The sequence below is a fragment of the Marmota marmota genome, unplaced genomic scaffold (assembly GCF_001458135.2).
Source record: "Marmota marmota marmota unplaced genomic scaffold, marMar, whole genome shotgun sequence".
NCBI lineage: Eukaryota > Metazoa > Chordata > Mammalia > Rodentia > Sciuridae > Marmota > Marmota marmota.
The window spans coordinates 23,393,589-23,418,191 of NW_026000153.1; the positions used below are offsets into that span (position 1 = coordinate 23,393,589).

At 37.1% G+C, this 24,603-nt stretch overlaps 1 protein-coding gene across 1 annotated transcript in view; it reads left to right on the top strand.

Moving 5' to 3' along the window:
- The window catches only part of Abca13 (ATP binding cassette subfamily A member 13), a 423,614-nt gene that overhangs the window by 356,896 nt on the left and 42,115 nt on the right, over positions 1-24,603 (top strand). Inside the window, exons 56-57 of the mRNA XM_048786593.1 lie at positions 12,434-12,584; positions 19,768-19,902. Coding sequence (XP_048642550.1) covers positions 12,434-12,584; positions 19,768-19,902 — 286 coding nt within the window. The remainder of the gene's footprint in view (positions 1-12,433; positions 12,585-19,767; positions 19,903-24,603) is intronic.

Below are 24,603 nucleotides of genomic sequence, written 5' to 3' on the forward strand. Positions count from 1 at the left end.
ATCCCATGAGAACTCAAGGGGAACTCAGGCAGCAGGATACGCCCTATTCCCAGCAGGAATAATCTTAAACCTGGAACGCCCTAAACCCGATTATCCTAAACCGGGAACACCCTAATCCGCCCTGGTCCTTGAGCAAGGTCATCTACATGCAATGTCACTGCAACATGGGGTACACTGGCAAGGAAATTGTCATACCTACTTGGCTAATGGCTCCCAGCATCTTTTATTGATTGATTGATTGATTTTTGCCTTTTGATTCAATTAAGATTCTTTTTATCTTTAATAATTGAACTTACTCATTTGTATTTATTTCTAGACAAGTTATTTTATCCTTAGTCTTGTCATCTCATTTTATTTTAGGCTTTCAACTTTTAATGTTGTCAGGAGAGAGAGCTGAGCTTCCAGATGTTAGGACAAACTCTTAAAGCAACAGGCAAATAATGAAGGGATTAAGCTGTTAATCATGTGTTGTAGTGGGATATGCAAAAATCTAAACTAGAGATAGCATCAACACCCCTTTGGCTCCATTCTCCCGCAGGGAGCAGGGAGTGATGCTTTGGTTGATGGTCAGGTAGGTCTGCACACACATGGGGGTCACCTCATTGTTGAATATCCCTGAGCAGGATTCCTGTAATTTTATGGACCCTGGAACCAGCAAGAAGGAGAGAGAAGAGAAGGACCCGGAGTGGAAAAGCACTTGGTCACTGTGGGAAAAGGTGCCTTAAGGTTTATCCATCCCACCCCCATAAGATAATCTCAGCAGAAGTGATGAAGGAAGGCCTATTAGCTAGGAAGTGAAGTCCCATTGGCTAGGAGGGCCAATGTGTGTGACAGCATGACTGGCCAGGGCCCTTGACTGCAACACCCTACTGAGACAGCAGTGGACTGGCCTTGTGTGTGAAGGGCAGCTTACCCATGAGGCCGTGGAGAGCTGAGTCATTGCCTATGATCAGTCTAAAAAATCACACAAGGACTCTAACTGAGAGCTAGCTCCCCTCTTTGTTTCCTTCTTCTACTATATGGTTTAGGTTTTGTTGTTTCCCTTTATTCCTTTTTGTTTGTTTGTTTTTGTTTATATGTTGCTATCCATGAGGAATTGGTTCTAAGATCCCCAGGGATACCAAAATCTGGGATGCTCAAATATCTTATATAAAATGTTGTGATATTTGCACAGAACCTACGTAATCATCCCCTGTACTAGAGACCATCTCTAGGTAGACTACCATTAGGGAATAATGACAAGAAAAAACAAGTGTGTGTGAGTTCAATACATAACTTTTGGTTTGTGTGGGTGGGGGTAGTGTGTACTAGGGATTGAACCAGGGCCGCTTTACCACTGGGCTGACTCTCCAGCCTTTTTTTTTTTTTGAGACAGGGTCTCAGTAAATTGCTGAGGGTGGTCTTGAACTTATTATCTTCCTTTCCTAGTCGCTGAGATTACAGGTGTGTGCTACCATTCCAGAGAGACAATGATTTTTGACCCACCTCAAAATGCTGGCAGAAGTCTAAGAGACATAAGGCCACCTGAAGCTCTGTTTTTTACCCAGAGGGTAAAAAATTCTAGTGTTAAAAAAACAAAACAAAAAACAATCACTCTTTATCTTTGTATTCGAGAAAGCTCACATATAGAGGGCCAGTGATATGTTTTTTTGTGTGGCTCCACATACCTTAAAACCTGGGTGGATGTTTCACTTTGTTTAGCTTTTCATTTCCTCTAATACACACATACACACGCACACACACACACACACACACACACACACACACATCAGTGTAAAGCTTAATAAGGTTTACTTTCTTTTTTTTCAGGACAATATTAATTCCTCAGTATAAACAATAGAAAAAATAAATAAAAAATAAAATAAAAAATAGAAAAATCCCTAATTCTACATATTATCCCCGTTTTCTTTTTAAAATACATCTCTCTCTCTCTCTCTCTCTCTCTCTCTCTCTCTCTCTCTCTCACACACACACACACACACACACACACTCACTCTTTTTTAACACTAAATCCCCCCATCCCCACCCAGGAAATAGCATGGCATGAAACTTCTGGGGCCTTAAGTCTCAGACCTTTGCCAGCATACTGAGGTAGAACAAGTTAATGTAGGAACTTGAATTTCATCCTTCTTGAACTTCTAGGATAACATAAACTTGAATTCAAATTATTCAAGGCTTTGAAAAAATACATTGGAATCCCTGAAAGATTCTGAAAAGGATCAAGAATGCTATAAAAGTGATATGAAATGAGGCATTTTCACCTTATGATTGCTTTTCATCAATTGCTTATTAGTAATAATTTTATTTTCTACTTATTTTTCAATAATGATTTTTAGTACATTTTGATATACAATGTCTTAAAATAATCCATATGCTATACTTTGGATCTTAAATGTCCCCCAAAGGCCTCTGTGGTGAAGGCTTGGTCTCTGTTTGGTACTGTTGGGAAGTGGTGCTGTGGAAATTTTAAGATGTGGGGCTAGTGGGAGGTCTTCTGGTAATTGGGGACATGTGCCCTTAAAGGAGATAGTAGCACCCCAGTCCCTCCTTTACCTGTCTTCCTTTTTCTAGCCATGAAGTTAGTGTGTTTGCTCTATCACTATCAGCCAGGAAGTGTTGCTACAGGTACAACCAATGGGCTCATTGATCATGCAGTGAAACCCCCAGAAATATGAGCGAAATAAACATTCCTTCTTTATAAATTATTTCAAACTTTTTTTTTCAGTAAAAGAAAGCTAATTAACATACAATGTTTCTCATGTAGGACTTTTAAAATTTCCACTTTAATAAGATAAGAATTCTAGTGAATATTTTTGTCCTTTATTAAATATTAAAAATGTTAAGTAGGTAGTGAATAATTTTAGTGACATTATTAACCTGTAGATTTCTTATAAATGGCATGGTTTTAAGTATTTCTTTATATGAACATTCCTTATGTAATTTAAAAGAAGCTAAAGATTTTCAACACTAGAGTTGTTTGAATTGTTAGTTTTTTTTAATTTTTTAAATTTGTTTTAATTAGATACACATGACAGTACAATGATTTTGACATATCATACATTTGAATCAGATGGGGTATTAGTTTAAAAACCCTTCCTGACAATATGAAATTAATAAGGCATTTAAAATAATTTGAATCAATACATATTTAGAAAAATATATAAATACATGCAAGATATATTACAGAAAATTATATGAATTATGGACACTCATATTCATTATCCAAATTCTGTAAAATATATTGATGTCTTTGCTTATCTCTAACACTGACTTAGAGGAACAATTGCATTTGGTTAAGGGGTGCTGACAAACTGGAAATGAACTAATATTTCATGTTTTATTCTAGTTTCTAAATGTAGACACGTGTATTTCATACATAATGACATCACAAGTGAAAGAAAAATCAGGCGAAAAGTCTGACATTGTAACAAGTGATGGGCATAAGCCACCATTTGTTCTTTGAAAACATGTCTTTGATATATTAATATAGTTCCTTCCTTGAATAAATTATTAGATAGGAAGTTGGCAACTCTAATGAAAAAGTATATATGTAATTTAATGAGCCATTTTGTTGCCAGAAACTCATAACATTTTCTTGGTAGACAAGAAGAAAAAGAAATCTTGGCAGTTGGAAAATATAATTATGTGTTATTTTACTGTTTTAAAAAAGGGCATGACTTTATGAGATTTGTAGCTTCTCAATCATGTACATAGGAGTTAAATGAACAAAAAAAATGTACTTTTTGGTATTCTCCAAAAGAATCACTCTGCTCTGTTATGTTGCACATATACTTAGTTTAATTATCACTTTGAAGGGCTTAAGAGAATTCCACTTGTACTATGTGGTGAAACAGGTGGTTATGTGGATACAGTTTGAGTGTTTGTAGATTTACAGGCTTAAATCTAGGGTATGAACTTATTCTAGCTTTCCTTGAGGAAAATGAAAACATGTTCTTAGTCTGTATTTAATAAACCAAGCACCATGGATGCCCCGTATTCTTTTTAAAATATCACTAAGCTAGCATGGGTGATGTGGGTCCCTGAAGCCAGGCTTTGGGGTTCCCATTATTTTGTCTTGATCATGAGCTTAAGGACTACCCCGGACACTTGGCTGACATCCAGGAGCCAATGGTACCAGGTGTAAGAGGCTGTGGCGCACTTAAATAACTAATGGTAACCAGATGGTTGAACCTGTGGTGAGATGGGGGTTAAACCTGCAGGAAAGTGCAGACCGTGGAGGGACAAAGTAGGAAGTTTGAAAAGCAAATGGGGCTAAAAACTGCCTGGAAAACAAACCAAACTTGGTTCACTGAGCAGTTTTTTGGCTCTTATTTGCCTACTTTGGCAGTTTACAGACTGCTGATAATATAAAGGAAATTAGATGCCTGAACTGAGAAGGCTCTTGGTTTGGCAAACTCCCCTGAGTGCTCCAAGATTTACATTTAATTTCCAGGGTTTCTTGGTCTGTTGTGTCATTAATTAAAGAGGAAAATCTAGTCAGCATGCATCATGATAAAAGCCTCTTGAAGATCATTTTTATGTCAGACTTACAACTGAAAAATATCTTGTCTTTCCAAGTGGTGCTGAAGCATGAAGCATACAGAATGCTATGACCTTCTTTATTAGGTCAAGATAACCAAAATGCAAGTATGTGGAAACTATGAAATGGATGTGAGCATTTTCTAATAGCATAAATGTGATAGACACTGATTTTGATTTAGGAGGTGTGTGGTTAGCATCATTCAGAGTTAGATGGGAAGATTTATGTCAATGATGTAATTTAAAAGAAGCTGTTCCTCTGGGTCACTTAAAATGGACTCTGGTTTAGACATTCAGTTTTCTCTTACTCTAGAGCTTCATTATCACATGGCCTTTTTTTTTTTTTTTTTTTTGTCTGCCTGTCTGCGTTGGATATGCCCACTCAGTGTCACCATTTGGATTATGATATCATTGACTATGGGTCATGTTCACCCAAATTTCCAGTTAAAATGTTAATCTTCCTAAACTTTTATTGTCTTCAAAATTCAGATGAAACATATTGAGCTATTTACAGAGCCACTGGTATTTAATAAAATACAACAAGGGAAAAATGCAATGTGGTTTGATTTGATATGCTTTTAATGGTATTTGAATGCCTGCTTGTGCTGTGGTTCAGTACACCATGAGTCCTCTCTACAAACATTCTTTCTAACTTCCTTCAAAGATATATGTCAATTCATAATAAAAACTTTTCAGTTTGGGTCTGGGTGTGCAGCTCAGTGGTAGAGCATTTGCCTGTTAGAGGCCCTGGGTTTGATTCCCAATATCAAATGAACCAGCAAACAAATGAACAATGTGCAACTGATACTTGTGTTGAAGATTTGTGCAAGGGAGTTATTTCTACTAGCTACCAAGGAAATGCAGGCATTTATCTGTACACTAGAAGAAAAATGCTCTGCTCTTGAAAGTGTTTCATTTCACTCCATTGTAAAACCATGACCTTTTAAAAATTATAACTCCTTACAACTAGAAATTGGGCAGCCATCACTGCACTAGATGATGGGTGTTAGGATAGGAAGACATCAGACCCCTGCTGTGGTTGAATTCCTGTGTCCGTAGACTGCCATTGTCCACCTGTTCTGAGCTATTCCCATGTTCTTAAGACATCTGATGATACTAGTTAGAAATAATAAGTATGACCACAAACAATTCAGAGTTAGGAAATGTCTAAGATCATGGGACAATGAAAATATTTAATATGTGTATTTCCTATCTTCAAATGGTTTAGAGAATTTAAATAAAATGTTATATCTTTAAATCATCAACAGGCTGCTTGAGATTGAGAGGAGCTGGAAGGAGATCATTCCAGCAGAAACTAATTAAAATCATTTTAAACATTAAAATTTTTGTAGATGATTTATAAAGTAACGTGGAGTTTGGCAACAATTTTTAAAACATAAATTTTAAAATTGAGATGAATAATTATTGCTAATAACAAGTGTATGGGTTGATGGGTTTTTATAATGATAGCACATAAAGCTAGGAAATAGACTTTTGATGGGACCTCAGAAATCCTCTTCATGTTCCCCTACAAACAAACGTAAATATTCTTCTGATTTTAATGACCAGATTTCAGGTTGCTTGTTTGTGAATTTTATGTAAGTGGAATCATAAAGTTTATACTGTTTTGTGGGTGAATTCTTTCCCACAATAGCATGTTTGTGAGGTGCATGCATATTGTTATAAGTTGCAATGGCTTGTTTTTATTTTCATTAGTATTGACAATTCCTCTGAACATTTAATAATGCATCTATGAAACCATTTATGTTGTACATAAATGAGCACTGCGTAGAGCATGAGTATGTCCAGCTTTAACTGACTGTGTTTTGATTAACAGAGATACAATTCACATACCAGATAATTTATAATTTTAAATGGAATAATGCAGGGATTTTTAATATATTCATAAAGTTTTGTAATAATTTCAGCTATTTAATTAAACTACATTTCCATCACCTTGAAGAGAAACTCTGTACCTATTAGTAGTCTTTCTCCATTGTTGCTCCCTCCCTCAGTCTTTTGTAACCATTAATCTGCTCTCTCAATGGATTTGTCTATTCATATAAATGGGATCATATAAATGGAAAATTTCATATAAATGGGATCATAAAATAAAATCCCTTTTATCTCTCGTTTATCCATGGTTTTATCAAGAAAGGCACTTGAATTTTGTCAAATGCTTTTTCACTGCGTTACAAGATATTGGGTAGTTTTTGTCCTTATTTCTATAAATATGGTGTATGATGATTAACATTCATATATTAAACCAACCGTGTATTCCTGGGATTTGTCCTACTTGATCATGGTATCTAATTCACCTTATATGCTGTTGCTTTCAATCTGCTTGTGCAGATGGCTCCTGGTTTAAAATGGTTCCACACACCAATATTTCAACTTTATGAAGGTATGAAAGAGATAAATGTTCAAGAGAAACTGGGTTTTGAGGGCTGGGGCTATAGCTCTGTGGTAGAGTGCTTGCCTAGCATGTGTAAGGACTAGGTTTCAATTCTCAGCACCACATATAAATAAATAAAATAAAGGTCCATTGACAACAAAAATATTGAAAAAGAAAAAAATACTGGGCTTTGAATTTTGAATCATCTTTTCCCAAGATAATGACATGTGGTAGAATATGCTTTGGCTATGCCCAACCATAGCCTAATGTAAGTTCTAAGGGTGTATGAAGTAGGCTAGACTAAACTATGACATTCAGTAGTTTAGGTATATTAAGCTCATTTTTGAAATAATATTTTCAACTTATGATGGGTTTATAGTATGTAACTGCAGTGTAAGTGAGGAGCATTTGCATTTTGTTAAGCATCTTCACATCCATATTCAAAACAAATACATAGTCTTCCTTCCTTGTTGTGTATTTGGTTTTGTTATTAGGGCATTACTGATATCATAGAGTTAGTTGAGAACTATTCTTTCCTCTTCTGTTTTTTGAAACAGGCTGTGAAGGATTGATTTAATTAATCTTTAAACATGTAGTAGAACTCACCAGTGAAATGACATGGTCCTGAGATTTTAATCATGGATTTTATTTTTTAGTATTACCAAGTCAACCTTTTTATTGTTATACATCTGTTTAGATTCTTTCATTTTCACATTATCACACTCAATAGTTTGTGTCTTTTTAGAAGTTTGCCCATCTCATCTAAGTTATCTAATTTGTTGGTTTATGAATATGCATATAGCACCCTTGTAAATCTTTCTGTTTCTTTAAGGTTTGCAGAAATATTTCATTCCCAATTTTAGTAATTTGCATCTTTCCTTTTTCTTGGTTATTAGCTAAAGACTTGTAGATTTTGTTTTCAAATAAATATTTTAATTAGCTGATTTTCTCTGTTGTTTATTGTTTTTCTATTTCCTATTTTACTTATTTCTTCTCTAGTCATTTTTTTCTTATCTCTACTTGATTTAGGTGTAGTTTGCTTTACCATTTTCTAATTTCATAAATAGGTTATTGTTTGGTATCTATTTTCTTTTTTTCTTAAGGACTCTTCCCACACTCTATTGGCTTGTAGATGGTCTTCTCCTCCTGTACTTGTAGTCTTTTCATTATGTGTGTCTCTGTGACCAATTTTTTCCTTGTATAAGGACACTAGTCACTTGGATTAGGATTCCCCCCCCCCCAATGACTTCATTTTAACTTAATTTTTTTTCTGTAATACTCTGTCTCCAAATAGATCCACATTCCTAAGTCCTAGGAGTGAGGACTTTGGCTTTTATTTATTTATTTTGCCTTTTTGTGGGTCATAATCCAACCCACAACATCTGAAAAAGTTTGATTGATTGAAAATATTTAGAACCTCTGGATGATTCTGTTTTCTTTCAAAGAGAATCCTTTTAGATTTAACATATAATTAGAACAGGTAAATCACTTTAATACACTCACAAATTTAGATGCTTCTATTAAATAAGTCCTTTTAAGGACTTGTCTGTATGTTTCTCTGTGTATCATCTTTCATTGGTCCTGACTGAAAGCCATAGTTATTTGCCAGAGTTATAACACCTGTCTTCTGTCTTTTTTTTTTCCTTTCTTCTTCTTCTTCATTCCTCTTTTGGTACTAGATATTGGCTAACAGGCCTAGGCCTTTTTATTTATTTTATTTTATTTTGAGACAGGTTCTTTCTAAGTTATCCAGACTGACCTCAAAAATGCAATCCTCCTGCCTCATTCTCAGAGTTGCTGGGGTGACAGGCATGCACCACCATGTCTAGACCAATATCTATCTTCTTAATTCCAGTTTTTTTTATTGAGGTGGTTTATTTTCTCAAGGTTATCATAAAATTTATTGTTCTGTGAATTTGGGAGTACATATATATTCAGTCCACCTTATGGAGGAATTTTAAGTGCCTGTTGCTAAGTGAAAGAAGCCAGTATGAAATGTTCTATATTGTGTTAATCCAACTCTGTGGCTTTCTAGAAAAGCACAACTACAAAGAAAGTAAAGTAAAAAATAAAAAGTGATTTTCAAGGTTTGTGGGCAAGAGGGAAGGGATAAATAGGAGGAGCTCATGGGATTTTTAAGACAATGATACTATTATTTATGCTGTTGTAATGGTGGATGTTATGCATTTGTCAAAACCCGTAAAACTGTATAGTGCAGTGTGAATGCTAATATGAATTATGGACTTTAGTTAATAGATCAATTTTAGTTCTTCAGTGCTAAACATTTACCACACCAATGCAAGCTGCTAAAAATAGGAAACACCCTGAGTGCAAGGAAAGTGTATATGGAAACTGTGTGTGCTTTCTTTTCAATTTTCTATAAACCTAAAAGTGTTCTAAAAACTAAATCCTACTATTTTTTAAAAACTGCATCCTCTCTTTTTTTATGTAGTCCTTTTAATTTTATGCACAAATGTCATAAAATGAAAAATGGTGGACCAGCCAGTGTAGGGTAGAAGTGTTAGAATTAGTCTTTGCAAATATTTCAGGGCAGCTGCATCATGTGGATGTTAGTTTTATCATCTGCAAGATGAAAGCAGTGGAGTACTTTGTTAATTGCTGTGTGCAGTTTTACTATTAAAAGAGAACACAATGAAATATTAATACCTGCTCTACTGCAGATTGACCTTGAAAACATAATATCTAAGTGAGAACAGCCAGATGCAAAAAGGAATTATATGATATGCAGTCTCATATCTATCATACAAAGAATATGCAGAACAGTTAAATCCATAGAGATGAAATGAAGATGAATAATATCAGGGGCAACAGGAGAAGGGAAATGGAGAGTGACTGATTCATGAGTACAGAATTTTGTTTGGGGATGAAAAGAAATGTTTTAGAACTAGAGAGTGATCACATTGACAAAGCATATAGTCTAATACTTATAAATTTTATACTTTACAAAGATTAAAATGGTAAAGTTTGTATTGTATTATTGCAACAAAAAAAGAAAGTAGGAAAAAATTCCACAAATTATTGAGTTGAAACTTTTCAGGAGCAGTGGTTGAAAACAAAGCCTTTTATTGTATATTAAAATAATTTGTAAAATTTTAATATTTCAGGTAATTGAGAACATACATGTGACTATATCATATATATATATTTGTGTGTGTATATATTTTTGTAGACTATATTTTACCAAAACTCTTAAGTACACTGATAAAGAAAATTTTTTGAGTTTGACTAAAGAAAATGTATTTCCTACAGCATATAAAGAAGATGAGATAAACTTTGACTATCCCAAATTTGGGGAAAAAAATAACAATGTTTGGGATATAACTGTTAACAGGATTTAGAAGGGAAAAAAAAGAAATAATTGAGACCAAACTTAAAATTTTACACAAAGATATGTTTTTTCCTTGTTTATTTCCATGAGCATATATATGTGGTTTTGATATGAATAAAAATATTAATAATTTGTCACTCTGCTTTAAGAAATGCTAATAATCACCTCTTTTAGAAGTCATGCTTTCTCAGCAAGTCTTTTTTTTTTTTTTTTTGAACATTATTTTCCATTTAGGAATAAGATTTTTTTTTTCTTCCTGAAGTAGTCTTTAGAGTCTTCATGGTCAACATAATTTTATGTATTTAAAAAAATGCATAATAGATGGCTATCATAGTTATAATTTTTCCTGCCAAAACAAGATAATGAGAAAAAAATCAAAATATTAAATTTTGTTGCATTTGAGTGATTTGGTAATCAATATATATTGATGTTAAATCCAAAGTAAAACAAGAGTTTTTTTTTTTTCTTTAATTGTATGTGATTTTGTATAATTCTTAACCTACGCATATAGTATGGCTTTAAATTCACACACACACACACACACACACACACACACACACTTTTTTTTTTCTTTTCTTTTTAACACCCCAAATAATCAAGGAATTACTTCAGTTAACACCCAGGCCTCTCTCACTTTGGAGTCAACTTTAAGAATCTTCATGACCAACATAATTTTGGTGAAACCCCTGTGTGTAAGCACAAAGGGGTTTCAAATGGGTTCCCGATCAAGGAACCAAAAAATGTAAGCACCAAAAAAATATAAGTAGTTAAGCCTCTTCTACAAGGCTGCTGGGTTGCTATGGAGGTGGTGGAGGAGTTTTCCCTCTACCTTCTTAGGAATTCTGCTAGGGCCCTGGAAACTAAACTGACAAAAGGCATATTAGTGAAAAAATACATATACACAGTGAAGGATATGGAAAATAGACCCAGGACATTTTTTCCTAGCTGCAGCTGTTTCCTCACCAGACTTGTCCAGTAGTAAATTGTAGCTTTTTTTATTTAAGGGCCCAGGCTTCAGTCAGAGTAGGGCAGGAAGGGAAAATGTCAAAGAACTCTCACCTGAGTAGCACTTAACTCCCTACCATAATGGATCAGCTGATTCTAATGCAGTAAACTCTAGAAACTTCCCTACCTACCCTTCTGTCCTACCCTAATGCATCAGCTGATCCTAAAAAACCCTAGGAATTACCTTTCTGCCCCACCCTAAATGAGGCCTATAAAACTCAGACCCTTGGCTAGGCCCAGTTTGGTTTTTCTGTCCAAGGTGACCCTCTTGGATGTTTGACTGACTCCTCTGCTGAATAAAGAAGAGCTTGCTGATCCCAGGTTGGCTTCCTGTCCCCATTCTTTGTGCTTACAGTTTTTGGTTTCCTGACCTGGAACCCACTTGAAACCTCTTTGTGCTTACAAAAAAAAAAAAAAAATCGAAAAATCTAAGCATTGGTCAGAAGAATGAGGCTTGAGCACCATCTTAAGCTGAGCAAAGGTGTAGTGTTTTGGGTTCTGGTTGGTGGGCTCCTTGTGGGCAGGGAGGGGAGAAAGTGTCTGGTGAGGAACAGCTGTCTATTTGGAGAGCAGAGTCTCTCAGCTCATCAGAGTAGTCTCTGCAAGGAGCTGTCTTCCTAGTTCAGAGACATCTTTACACATGGAAATTTTCTTAATAAAAGGGGAAATTTAAAGCTAGGCATGGTAGTGCATATCTGTAGTCTCAGGGGCTTGGGAGGCTGAGGCAAGAGGATCACAAGTTCAAAGCTAGCCTCAACAACTTAGTGAGACCTGTTTCAAAAAAATCAAAGAGCTGGGGATGTGGCTCAGTGGTTATGTGTTCCTGGGTTCAATTCCTGGTACCAATAAATAAATAAGTGGGGGAATTTATACTCTTTTTACACAGAGGAAAACAAAACCGCTTTCCCTACCTCTGCTGTTGCTTAGTTTCCATTAGCCCAAAATAGTCCACGTGTCAGAGATACATGCTTTGTGGCTGCATATTCTGATATCCTTCACTTTTTCTTAGTTGAACCTATTTATGCAAAGTGAGTTAATTATAGTAAATTAACTTCAGTGAACTTACTGATGAGCTAAATTTAGAAAATGGGTTGATGTTTGCCAGGGAAGACTGTTCTCAACCTGTTCCCTTTTTGTCTATGCAGGAAGGAGGTGGATCTGTCTTCTGCGGGCAAGGCGGGTGTTCTCATTGGCTACTGTCCTCAGCAGGACGCCCTAGATGAGCTCCTGACCGGTTGGGAACATCTCCATTATTACTGCAGCCTACGGGGGATTACAAAGCAGTGCATCCCTGAGGTAAGCATCCCTAGCATTTTTCCAAAAAGAAGGACCCATTGAGGAATGCTTAGTTAGCACCTCTGGCCCCAAAGTCTCTCTTACTTTATAAGAAAAAGGAGCCATAACATCGAGTAAGGCTTTAGTATCAGAAAGGCCTTTTCCATTATGATTGTAAAAAAGGAGACATTAAAATATGGTTGTATTAATGATATTATTTATTTAAAATGTGTCTGTGAGACATGAGAAAGAAGTTAAATAAAAATAACATAATTTCTGACTTTGTATCTTCCTTTTCTCTAAATGTCTTTTATAATTACTGGACTATTAATTTATATTCAAAAGCACATATAGACTGGGTATGTCCAGAGCTTACAGGGGAGAGATCACAGAATGTATATGAAATTTTGGAATGGATAATTTCCTGGTGAGCAGGCCCACAGATTCCTGCAAGGAGTCTCATTCTGAGTGGCCTCAGGAGACGGAAGGAAGAGTAAGATCCGCAGGACCACCCAGACCACCGCATATCATTGAGAGAGGAAGGAGAGTCTAGTGTAATTGAGGCAAGAGACTGCTGCCACTTCTCTTGATGGGAGCAGTGGTCAGGGAAACAGTGGGGAGAACTTTGATGGACAGATCAGCAAATGTTCCAAGTAGAGAGTACTGGAATAGCAGTTGCTGCATGCACAATTTTACCTTTTCTGCACCTCATTTCTGGATTCTGCACTAGGAGCAGAAAAAAAATTAGCTTATGTGATATTCTATTAGAGTCCATTGGAACACTGTAGGACTCACAAGAGACAAAACTAATAGTCATCGCCTTCACCAGTCCATGAAAATTCATTCACTGTGCTGTTTTTGTAATGCTTCAGCCTTCATTTCTTATTCATGCTCTGTGACTTCAAGTGAAGCCAGAACAGACCCTCTACCTCATTGTGGAGACCCTGGACCCTTTATGCACCTCCCATCTTAATAAAGCAAAGAAAACTAACCACTCTGCAGGAGACCTGCTCACTGCAGTTAAACAGATCTTAGAATCCAGCACTAATTGTTGGCTCCATCTTTAATAGGCATTTTCTCTGTCAGCTCCCCCTTGTTAGTTTTTGATTAAAGAGGCAGATGCTTGGCAAATGCTGTAAGCTGGCCCCTTTGCTGTCTAGGGGGAAAGTGCCTGTGAAAAGTCTCTTAATATAGAAAGGCTTGGTGCTTCCTGTCATCCAGGGCAATTGCCTCCTGATTCTCAGCTGTCTTACAGCCTTGTTTTCTGAACTCCTCCACGGAGAAGTTATTTTAATGGCCACCAATTAAGAACTGGCTTTATTTCTTTCTTGAGACTGCAACTGATTTTGCAGACAGTATTGCTACTTGCTCGCTCAGAGGTTTCTAATAGATCATCACACTTTTCCATCTGCTCCCAAAGGCAATAGCTCCCTTCCTAGCAAATACCCCTCTCCTGTAAATGGTGGGAATATATAGAAATGTAAACCAGTTTGTTAGCTTTTTGTTTCTGTAACCAATATATCTGACAGAAGCAACTTAGAGGAGGAAATGTTAACTTTGGTTATAGTTCTAGAGGTTCAGTCCATGGTCAACTGACTCCATTGCTCGGAGACTAAGTTGAGGCAGAACATTATGGTCTAAGAAAGAAAGTTGCTTAGCTCATGGCAGCCAGAAAGCAAGAGGGTGGAGGGAGAGGAAGAGGAAGAGAAAGGAGCCCAGATCAGATTTAGTACAAGGCCATAACCCCAGTGAGCCACCTCCTCCAGCCATGCTCCACCTGTCTATAGTTACCACCCAGTAGTCCATTCAAGTTAATAATCCATCAAATGGATTAATCTAATGATAGCCCTCATAATCCAATCTTTTCACCTCTGAATATCACTGCATTGCTTAACATGTGAACTTAGGGGTGGGAGGACATTCCTACATACAAATCATAAAAAAATGGGTATATGTGCTCTGAAATACTTAGCACAAGATGACCAAGGGAATTATTATAAAATAACAGAAAATAACCATTGTAGCTAATGCAGTCATGCACTGTTTATATATAATAACTTTATTATTAAAATTCTAGTCAACCACAGACCATGTATGTGATGGAAGTCCCCTAATATAATGGAACTGAAAAATTCCTATCACTTAGTGACATCACAGCCATCATAATATGGTAACACAATGCATCACACATGTTTGTGGTGGTGCTGGTATACATACCTGCACTGTCAGCCACATAAAATTTTTTTTTTGTAACACCAGGATACAAAACAAAAAACAGTTGATAATAAATGACTGTTACTGGTTTATATACTTACTACATGATGTTTTTATGATTAGAGTATACTCCCATTTACAAAAAACAGTTTACTATAAGGCAACATGCCACGTGACACAAGCAAAAGCCTCAAACATCTTGTGATTACTGAGTCTTGATTGCATTAAGAGGCCCTATCAAGTGATTGAGCTATACTATCTAGGTTTGTGTAAATAAACTCTAAAGAGTTCATCGGATGATGACATTTTCTAACAATTCACTTCTTAGAAAGTGTCTTGTTGATAAGCAATGCACAACTGTATTCCAGTATTTATTCTTTTTCTAGGTAATGTTTTTATAGTATTTTACAGTCAACATGTAAAGTAGATAACCGGATTACTCCTCATTTTGTAAATAGAGAAACTGAGGCACAGAGCACTTATGCAAGTTACCTGGATAGCTTGTGGCAGAATTTTGTTTTGAAATTATGTAAACCAGCTCCAGAGTACATGTTCTTCATTAAGACACTACCCTGATCCTTAGTGCATTCTGGTTGCTAGTGACATAAAATGAAATTCTTTGTGCCACCAACAGCTCAGTCTTACATTTTATTCATTGGAGTGGTCAAGGGAGTGGAAATCACGTGGGTTTACTGAATGGCTCCTCTAACCCTGAGCTTTGCATAGTTGATTTATCTTCCACTGGCTCAGGTTGGGACCCCATGTGCACCTCCCCTCCAAGCTTTCAGGACACAGACATATAAACATGAGATTTTTTTTTTTAATTCTTTTTAGCTCATCTGCAGTGCATGTTGTTTATTTTCTCTAGGCTCCATCTATTGTTCATGGCAACATGGACAGCCACCTTGGGTCTTTTGTGATTCAAGGAGATCATCCTATGCTTGCTGAAAGTCCCCCAGATCAGCCTCACACCCCACTACTTCCCTACAACCCTCAGAGCCCAAGCCCTGTGCTAAACTTGATCCATGTTTCAGGGCCCCCAGCCCACCTATACTCCAGCTAGCTGGTCATTTTTGTTACAGTCACATCCCTCACTCCTGAAAACCTTCACAAGTCCAGGAAGGACTTGAATTCAGGTCCCACAGGTTGAAGTAATGATTTCCAATTTTCCTTCAGCTTGAATTCAGGTCCCACGGGTTGAAGTAATGATTTCCAATTTTCTCTGTCTTTCATTATGCACATTTTGTATGGTGTACATATTTGAGCCTGAATTCAATTAACCTGGTAAAGAATTTTATATTAAGTTACAATCAAATGATTCAGGAGACAAGGACTACAATGTCTGGGATGCTAGAGAAAGAAAGCATGTGAGAGGAGTTAATGGGGGTGGGTAATTTCAGGACTAATATCAAAGCCAAGCAATTGAGCAACACTTTGAATTAGGATGAAATGTAGCAGATTTCCATTTTAGTTTTCCCTGGGATTGAATATGTAGAGTCTTTACCGATTTTATTTTTTGTGAATACGCACAAATTCCTTCCAGGAAAAACACTGTGTGTGGCTTCTCAACATCCTCTATAGCCATACATTTGTCTTGAGTTTTTTTCGATTCATAGTTTTACAAGAATGAGCTAGAAGTCACAAGACGGGGGATGAAAGAGTAAAGGTCATCTGCAAAGGGAGGCTGAGAAAATAATAATTTCTATCTAAAAGTCTCTTCTCACTTATTTTAATCTTACATGAAATTTTTAAGTGATCCTCATATTTGCTAGTAGATCACTTCTAGCCTTGGAATTCAACAATTGTTTAATATTTTCTGGGCAATCTATTTTGGCTCCAATGATAAAAGCCCTACCATGTGGCAAGTGTGATGGAGACATGGGGAATATAAAGACAAATAAACCCTGATCTTTTGCCTTAAGTAAGATACTATTTCTAGAGTTTTCTGGGAGAAAAATAACAGACTGTATAACTTATGACATTTTGGGTTTTGGGGGGGAGAATAACAGATTCTGTAACCTGTGACATTTTGGGCCATAGGTAGTATTTTGCCAGCCTTGATTGCTAGGACATTATGTTTGCCATTATTTTGATAGCAGTGCAGAGTGCAGAAAGACACCAACGAAATACTTCTTCTTAGGCCATTTTCAGTTATTTTCTGAAAATGTAACATTTAGAGAGCATTAGATCAAACTGATATATTTGTTCCTGTCTCTTCTGGAATCTTTGCTGTGGTTAACTGATTGAGGATTTGGAGACTGCAGCATTTAAGATTTTGTGATATTGGAAAAAAAGCCATACTTTCCCTGGTTTCATAAAAAATAAGCCATAATATCTTGATGAATTTATTCAACATTTCTCTAATTAGTCTGAGGTACATTTCTACAAAATCAGATTTTTATTATTTACTTCATTTGTCTGTTCATCAGCTTTCATTTATTGCTGATCTTTATAATGTATGAGAGTAAAATAAAAACTGTCTAATTATATACATTATATTTTTTCATTATTTTGTTGACTTTTATGGTTTGAAAAAAAAAAAAAAACACCCAAAATTTATTTTTCCCCATGTGTTATTGCTGCTAGCCTTAGAGGTGTTAACATTTGCTTTTTTCCAAAAGACAAACTTTTTAAACAATTTCTGCAATGCTCCTAGGCCTCCTTGTGGGGACAAAAGCTTCCTTGGTGGGGATCCTCCTGTGTTCCCTTCCTTCATCATTCATAGAATGTTTTTCCCAGGACTCAACTTATACTTCTTGATGGTTGCTTTCTGGGGCAATTTTGGGTGAATCCATTAGCACCACTGTCATTGCTCTAGTTCCTGCAGTGTCAGGCATGTGTCTCTTTATTCATATGACACTTCATTAATATTTGTGCTTGATTATTTTGAGTAAAGTGTTCTATTTGAATTTTTATTCATTTAAATTTTATTCAGTTTATGTTAATTGATCAAGTGGGCTGAATGCTGCCAGGAAAAAGATAGTTTGTTTATATAAAACAACCTGGAGACAACAAGTAGCCTGTTTTCCTAAGAACAAGCAATTGGCCTTGAGTTCACTTTCTTAGGCAGATAGCTGGAGATATGAGATTGCTTCTTCATGAATTCTTTGGGCCTGGAAGTCTGTTTTCTTGACTTATGCTATTTGAACACAAGATCAGTTCTGGAGCTTTGTAGTTCAATTTCTAAATTATTCAGAGATTATACAAATAAAAAAATAGAGTAAATTTGTGTGAAAGTTTTTATTGGGAAGTATTTACAGCACTGTTATATTTTAAAGCCTCTTAATATCATCTTATCCATTTATCATAATTTTTATGTTTATCAATAAATATATATTCATTAGAGGAAAGCTAAATTTTACAAGCTATTTAGGACACACGAGTATTATCTTCATATTCCTATGGAAGTTTTCCTCTTTTCCTAAATTTGAATTAAGGTATGATATTGGAAGACCATACTTTCAGAGAAGTTTCTCTGATCATGTTGAGTACTGAAAACCATGAGGAGGAGCTGAGTGAAAAAAAAACAAAAAACAAAAAACAAAAAAAAACCCCATGATACTGGCCAGTTTGGTTGTGTAAGATGCTACGACATGTGACTGATTCAGTAAGGGTCACTCCAAGTGAATTGGGCTGGCTACTAAATAACCACACAGAGACGGAAAAAATCTTTTGGGGGGGTTCAGTAACAGCTCCTCAACCTCAGCTCCCACAAAGGAGGCAAGAGAGGCAGGCAAAAGAGAGCAAGCATGCCTGAAACCCTCCTATTTATTGGGGAGAAGCCATTCAAGAATATTCCACCCAAACAAGGCAAGGGATTTTGTTCCAGCAAACGGGGTGAGGGGTATAGCCCAGTCCCATTGGGTGACGCCCACTCCCAGAGCTGCACTCCCTTGCGAGCAAAAGTGAGGTCTGCCTGCTTTGGTGCTGGGAGCAGAAGCCAGGTCCACACCTTCATTATCAAGGATAAGGGGACTTGCTCAGCTCCTACACGCTCAGCTCTTGTTCATGGCGGCACCCCCGACAGTAATGTCTAAAACTGAATCTATATTAATATTTAAATTATATCATTATGGTCATGAGAGTCAAATAAAACTGCAACATTTTAAATTATGCAGAATTGGGGAAAAAAAATTGCCCAATTTGGCTCCCAGTACAGGAGATGATGGAACTGGAAACATCATAGACTATGGTGCCAATTACAGTGGGAAGTGCTGACTTAAGTGCTGTGAGATGCATGTGACACCTGCAATAGGGGATCAGTATTTATGCGGAGGAGAGACGAGATGAGTTGGATTTTCAAGGGTGTGTGAAAAGAGGGCAGATTGAAAGAGAGGAGAGGTAGAGAAGCTGTGTGCATGGGGTCCCAGGAGAGTCAGAATTCCCCTGTGGACAAGAGGGGAGCTTTGGTGAATGAAATCACCATCCTTATTACTTGCTAAAATGGTTCCCAGAAGTTGGGAACAAAGTACTCCCCATTCTTTCCCTACCTCTGGATACTGAACTCTGAGTGTGCAAACTCTTATCAATGGTTTCTTAATGTACAGTGGATATTTCTTTGTGCTAATATTGAAAAGTCCTCTCAGTTCTTTCCTCCCATGAGGTTTTTTGACAGTTCACTGTCTTGGTTTCATTCCTGTCCAATTCCATCTCAGTGTTCATTTTGGTTTACCTTCTTTCTGCTCCTCTTAATGTGGACATTAGTCTGGACTCAGAACTAAGTCTGTTTCTTGCCTACTATTTTCCTAGCTCCAGACCCAGGGGTTTTGGGGATCAGTCAGAAATCTGCAGGCACAGAAGATACCCCCCTGTTCTTTCTCAGTTTCTCCCTATATCATGAAGGGAGTGGTCCAGGGAATGTACTTGACCATCCATCCATGTGAGGGGTGGACAGGGGTGGTGGGAAGAAGGAGCAGGAGTCAGGGCTGAGACCTGGTGTCTGGTGGCATGGTGAGGGGTGGCATGCTCACCAACGGCTCCTCTCTTCCAGGTGGCTGGAGACCTTGTGAGGCGCCTGCACCTGGAAGCCCATGTGGAGAAACCTGTGGCTACCTACAGTGGGGGAACCAAGCGGAAGCTCTCCACAGCCCTGGCCCTAGTAGGGAAACCTGACATTCTTTTATTGGTGAGTAGTGGAAATACCAGTAATATGTCATTGTCTTGAAATGAGATGCCCGTTGCACGTGTACTTGTAAACGTAGTTTAACTAAATAGAATTCTTGTAGGAAATAACTTCAGAATTCACAACACTGATTTTACAAACTAATGAACTGTTCTGCCCTAACTCAACGTTTCCCAAACAAAATGTAAAACACTACTAGACTTATATAGAAATAAGACATGTATCTTTTGGGAGATTCACTTACCCTTGTCAAATTCAAAAAAAAAATTACATTTTTTTTTTACTTGTAGATGGACACATACCTTTATTATTCATTTATTTATTTTTATGTGGTGTTGAGGCTCAAACCCAGCGCCTTACACGTGCAAGACAAGCACTCTGCCACTCACCCCCAAACCCAGTTGTCAATCAAATTATAACATTAAAATTATATTAAAAAAATAGAATTCACTTCTAATCTGAAAAATCAATAGGTATTTTTCCTCTAGCACAATGCTTTTAAGTCTTTTTCTACCAGCCGATATATGTTCATCATAACTGTAATGACACATATCTATGGTAAATCATGAGGATGGATGTGAGGGATTACTATAATTTAGATGCAGATTCCCCAAAAGCCCATGTGTTAAAGCTTTGGCCCCACCCCATGCTGTGATTGGTAGTTGGTAGAACCTTTAGGAGGTGGGGCCTAGTGAGAAGTCTTTAGGTCATCCAGAGCTGCCCTCAAAGAGATAGTAAGACCTTGGACCCTTCTTCTTTATTGCTTCCTAACCATGAGGTGAGCAGTTTTGCTTCACCAAATGTTCCTGCCAAGACATATTGCCTGGTTGCAGCCCCAGAAGCAGCAGTGTCAACCAGTTATTATCTAGAACCTTCAAAATTGTGAAACAGAATAAATGCTTTCTCTTCATAAGTTGTTTATCTCAAGTAGTTCTTATAATGATGAAAAACTGGCTAACACATAGATGGCCTGATGGATATGGAAGGGAGGGAAGAGAGTTCCAGAAAAGGTATAGCATGCGCTATGGCCTTGAGACAAAGCATTCTGTAATCCATCTGGGAACTGCAATCAATTCTAAATTAATTCAAAGCATTAGTTGGAGGTGATACTGCCCATAAACAGAGCCAATTGCCTTACATTTCAAAAACAGCTCTAGCTATACATAATGCCATTCAAACAGTAAGTAGAATATTGTTCTTATGGTATAGATTAGATTCTAATCACTAATGTTCACCTCAGGGCTGCACTTTGGCAGACTGTCTGATGGGTGTCAAAGAATATAGGGAATAAAGCAGATTCTCTTTTCTGTTCTTGTTTGCCAGATGAAAACAGCCTTTCAGTGGGAGAGTTAATGGGGATTCAGAAAGTCCATGCTGAACAATGTGGTCCTGTCATTTATTGTCCTTTGGAAACTCACCTGAGTATTGTTTTAATTCATCCAAGTTTGCTATTGAAAAGTCCCAAATCAAGGACTAATGCATAATTTTATATTCTGAAACTAGATAATACAAGTTAACATTTTCACCATTCTGCAGTTCCCAAATGGCATTATCCTCTCAAGGTGAGACAGTCTGAGCCTTAGCTCCTCCTAGAGGATGTCTCTGTGCTCAGCCTGGAGCATCTGAGCATCTCCTCAGTCAGATGAAGGGGATCTGCTGTATGGTTGTGCTCTTGACTTATGACAGATCTCAGCTTTCTCTTCTTTTATCTTCCTTGCTCTCATTCCCATTGAATGTCCAGGACTCTGGCACAGTGGCCAGGTGAGGACCCTGGAGTCCTAGTGAACCGGTGTGGATTTTGCTTTTGAAGTTCTATAGCATATGACTTTGCATGTTCTAAGCCTGTTTCCACCTTGTCTGATATAATCCACATGAAGTGCACAGCCAAATGCCTTGTGCATAATAAATCTACATTAAGTGTTTAGTAACTGGGATGATGGTGACTGTTCAGAGCATCAGTTTCAAACGATGGTTTTGAAGTTCTCCGCTGAGAGACAAGGAAGGGCTCTTGGAACTTATGCCACAGTGACAATCCGGAAAATTAAAAATTAACCACCCAACCCTTTTACTGAACGATGTAGGACTATATTCTTTACTTACTATTGTAAGTAGTACACACATAGTACTTGATTTGTAGAAAAAGTCAGGTGTTTATTTTCCTGTTCAGTGACTTTTCTCCAACACTTCCCTTATGTTTTTTTTTTTTTTCCCCATCTCGGAGGAAGTTGATGACCCAAAGCTCTTAAGAAAAATGTGTTCAGTGCTGACGGACTACAGAAAACCCAGAAATGCATTATATAGCTAGGCAAGATTTCTCTCCAAAATGGTTCAGATAGCAAGTGTTTTGGAGTTTATTGAAGGAAAAAGCTTCACGTTCCAAGAAATTCCAATTTATTTGATGTTGCTAAATAAATGAAGCCTTTTTCTACTATCATATCTCTTTCCAGGAGACATCATTCTAAAAGTTTATGGAGGTGGAGGATTTATTTTAGAGACATTGAGGTTGGCTTATCTAAGCAGATTGTGAAGGGAATCAGGCTAATGCGAAAACATATCCCCAACCCCCTATTTTTAAGGAGCCACCATTGACAAGTAAAAATTGTATATATGTAAAGTGTACAGTATAATGTTTTGATACACACGCTGTAAAATGGTTACCACAATCAAACTAATTCATATATCAAGCCCCTCACATAGTGACCTTTTTTTTTTTTTTCAGTTAGTGGTAAGAAAACTTAAGATGAACTGTCTTAGCAAATTTCAAATGAACAATACAGCATTGTCAACTACAGTCCTTGCTAGTCCATTTGTGGTACTGTAACAACATATCACGGACTGGGTAACCTTATAAAGAAAAGAAATATATGTTTCATAGTCCTGAAGGCTGGAAGTACAGGACCAAGGTACCATCAGTTTTGGGGGTCAGTGAAGGTCCTGTCTCTGCCTCCAAGATGGCACCTTGAACTAAGTATCCTCCAGAAATGCTGTGTAAGCCCTCCATCAGGGCACCTTGTACTCATCATGAGTGGGAAGGCCTCCTAACTCAATCACCTCTCAAAAGCCATGCTTCCCAATACTGTTGTATTGGGGATCAAGGAGACAAAAAATTCAAATCATAGAACTCCTATGCTGCATATTATGTCTCCAGAATTTATTAATTCCATATATGTTAGTGTTTTGTCACTGTGACAAAGACCTGAGAAAAACAGCTTAGAGGAAGAAAGATTTATTTTGCTCATGGTTTTAGAAGTTTCTGTTTGTGATCAGTGGGCCCCATTGCTCTTGGCATGAGATGAGGCAGAACATCATGGTAGAAGTACTTAGCAGAGGAAGGCTTTTCATCTTCTGGCAGCCAAGAAGCAGAGATAAAAGGGCTTGGGACAATATGGAGTCCCCAAGAGCATGCTCTTGATGACCTACCTCCTCCAACCATGCCCCACCTGCCTACATTCCCATCATGCTCAATCTTGGTAACTACTATTGTAATCTGTTTATACGCATTTGACTTTTCTAGATGGTACATGTGTGATCATAAAGTGGTTATCCTTTCATGTCTACCTTATCTCACTTAGTAAAACATCCTCCAATGCTACATATGTTGCTGGAAACTGAAGAGTTCCCTTCTTTTTAAGAAGGAATAATGTTTATTATATACACATGCGTGCACACACACACATACACACTCATGACAGCGTGTTTTTTTCTCTTTTTGTGCCTTGCTTATTTCACTTAACATAGCATCCCCTAGCTTCTTCCATGTTGTCACAAATGATAGAATTCCATTCTTTTTTATTTCTGAATAATGTACTGTTGTGTGTACATGCCATGTTTTTATCTGTTTATCTATTGATGGATACTTCTATTGATCCCATATATTGGTTAATGTATATAGTACTGCAATAAACATGGGAGTGCATGTTTTTTTACTCTTTGATATACTGATTTCCTTTTTTTTTCCTTTTCATGTATTTAAAGTAATGGAATTTTTGGATCATATAATAGTTCTATTTTTACTTTTGAGGAAGCCCCATAATGGCTTACTAATTTACATTCCCACCAACAGTATATAAGGGCTACATTTTCTCCATAAATGCCATGATACAAATATTCACAGGGGTTTTGTATAATATCCTGTCAGTTTTCTTCATTCCTTTTCAATTTTTTTTCCTCCTCTGACTGAACAATTTTACACAACCTGTGTTCACATTTCCTGATTCTTCCATTTACTTGATCAAATCAGCGGTTGACACTCTTACATTTTCATTTTATTCATCAGTTTTCTGCTCCAGGATTTCCACTTGGTTCTTTTCACATGACTTCTCTTTTTGAACTTGTTCATGTGTTGTTTTTCTGATTTTATTACATTCTCTATTTATATTCCCTTTTTTTTAAATTTTTTATTGTGGGTTGTTCAAAACATTACAAATTTCTTGACATATTATATTCCACACTTTGATTCAAGTGGGTTATGAACTCCCACCTTCACCCCATACACAGATTGCAGAATCACATCAGTTACACATCCATTGATTTACATATTGCCATACTAGTGTCTGTTGTGCTCCGCTGCCTTTCCCATCCTCCCACCTCTCCCCTCCCCTCCCCTCCTCTCTCTCTACCCCCTCCACTGTATAACCCTGAGGGTCTCCTTCCATTTCCATGCAATTTCCCTTCTCTCTCCCTTTCCCTCCCACCTCTCATCCC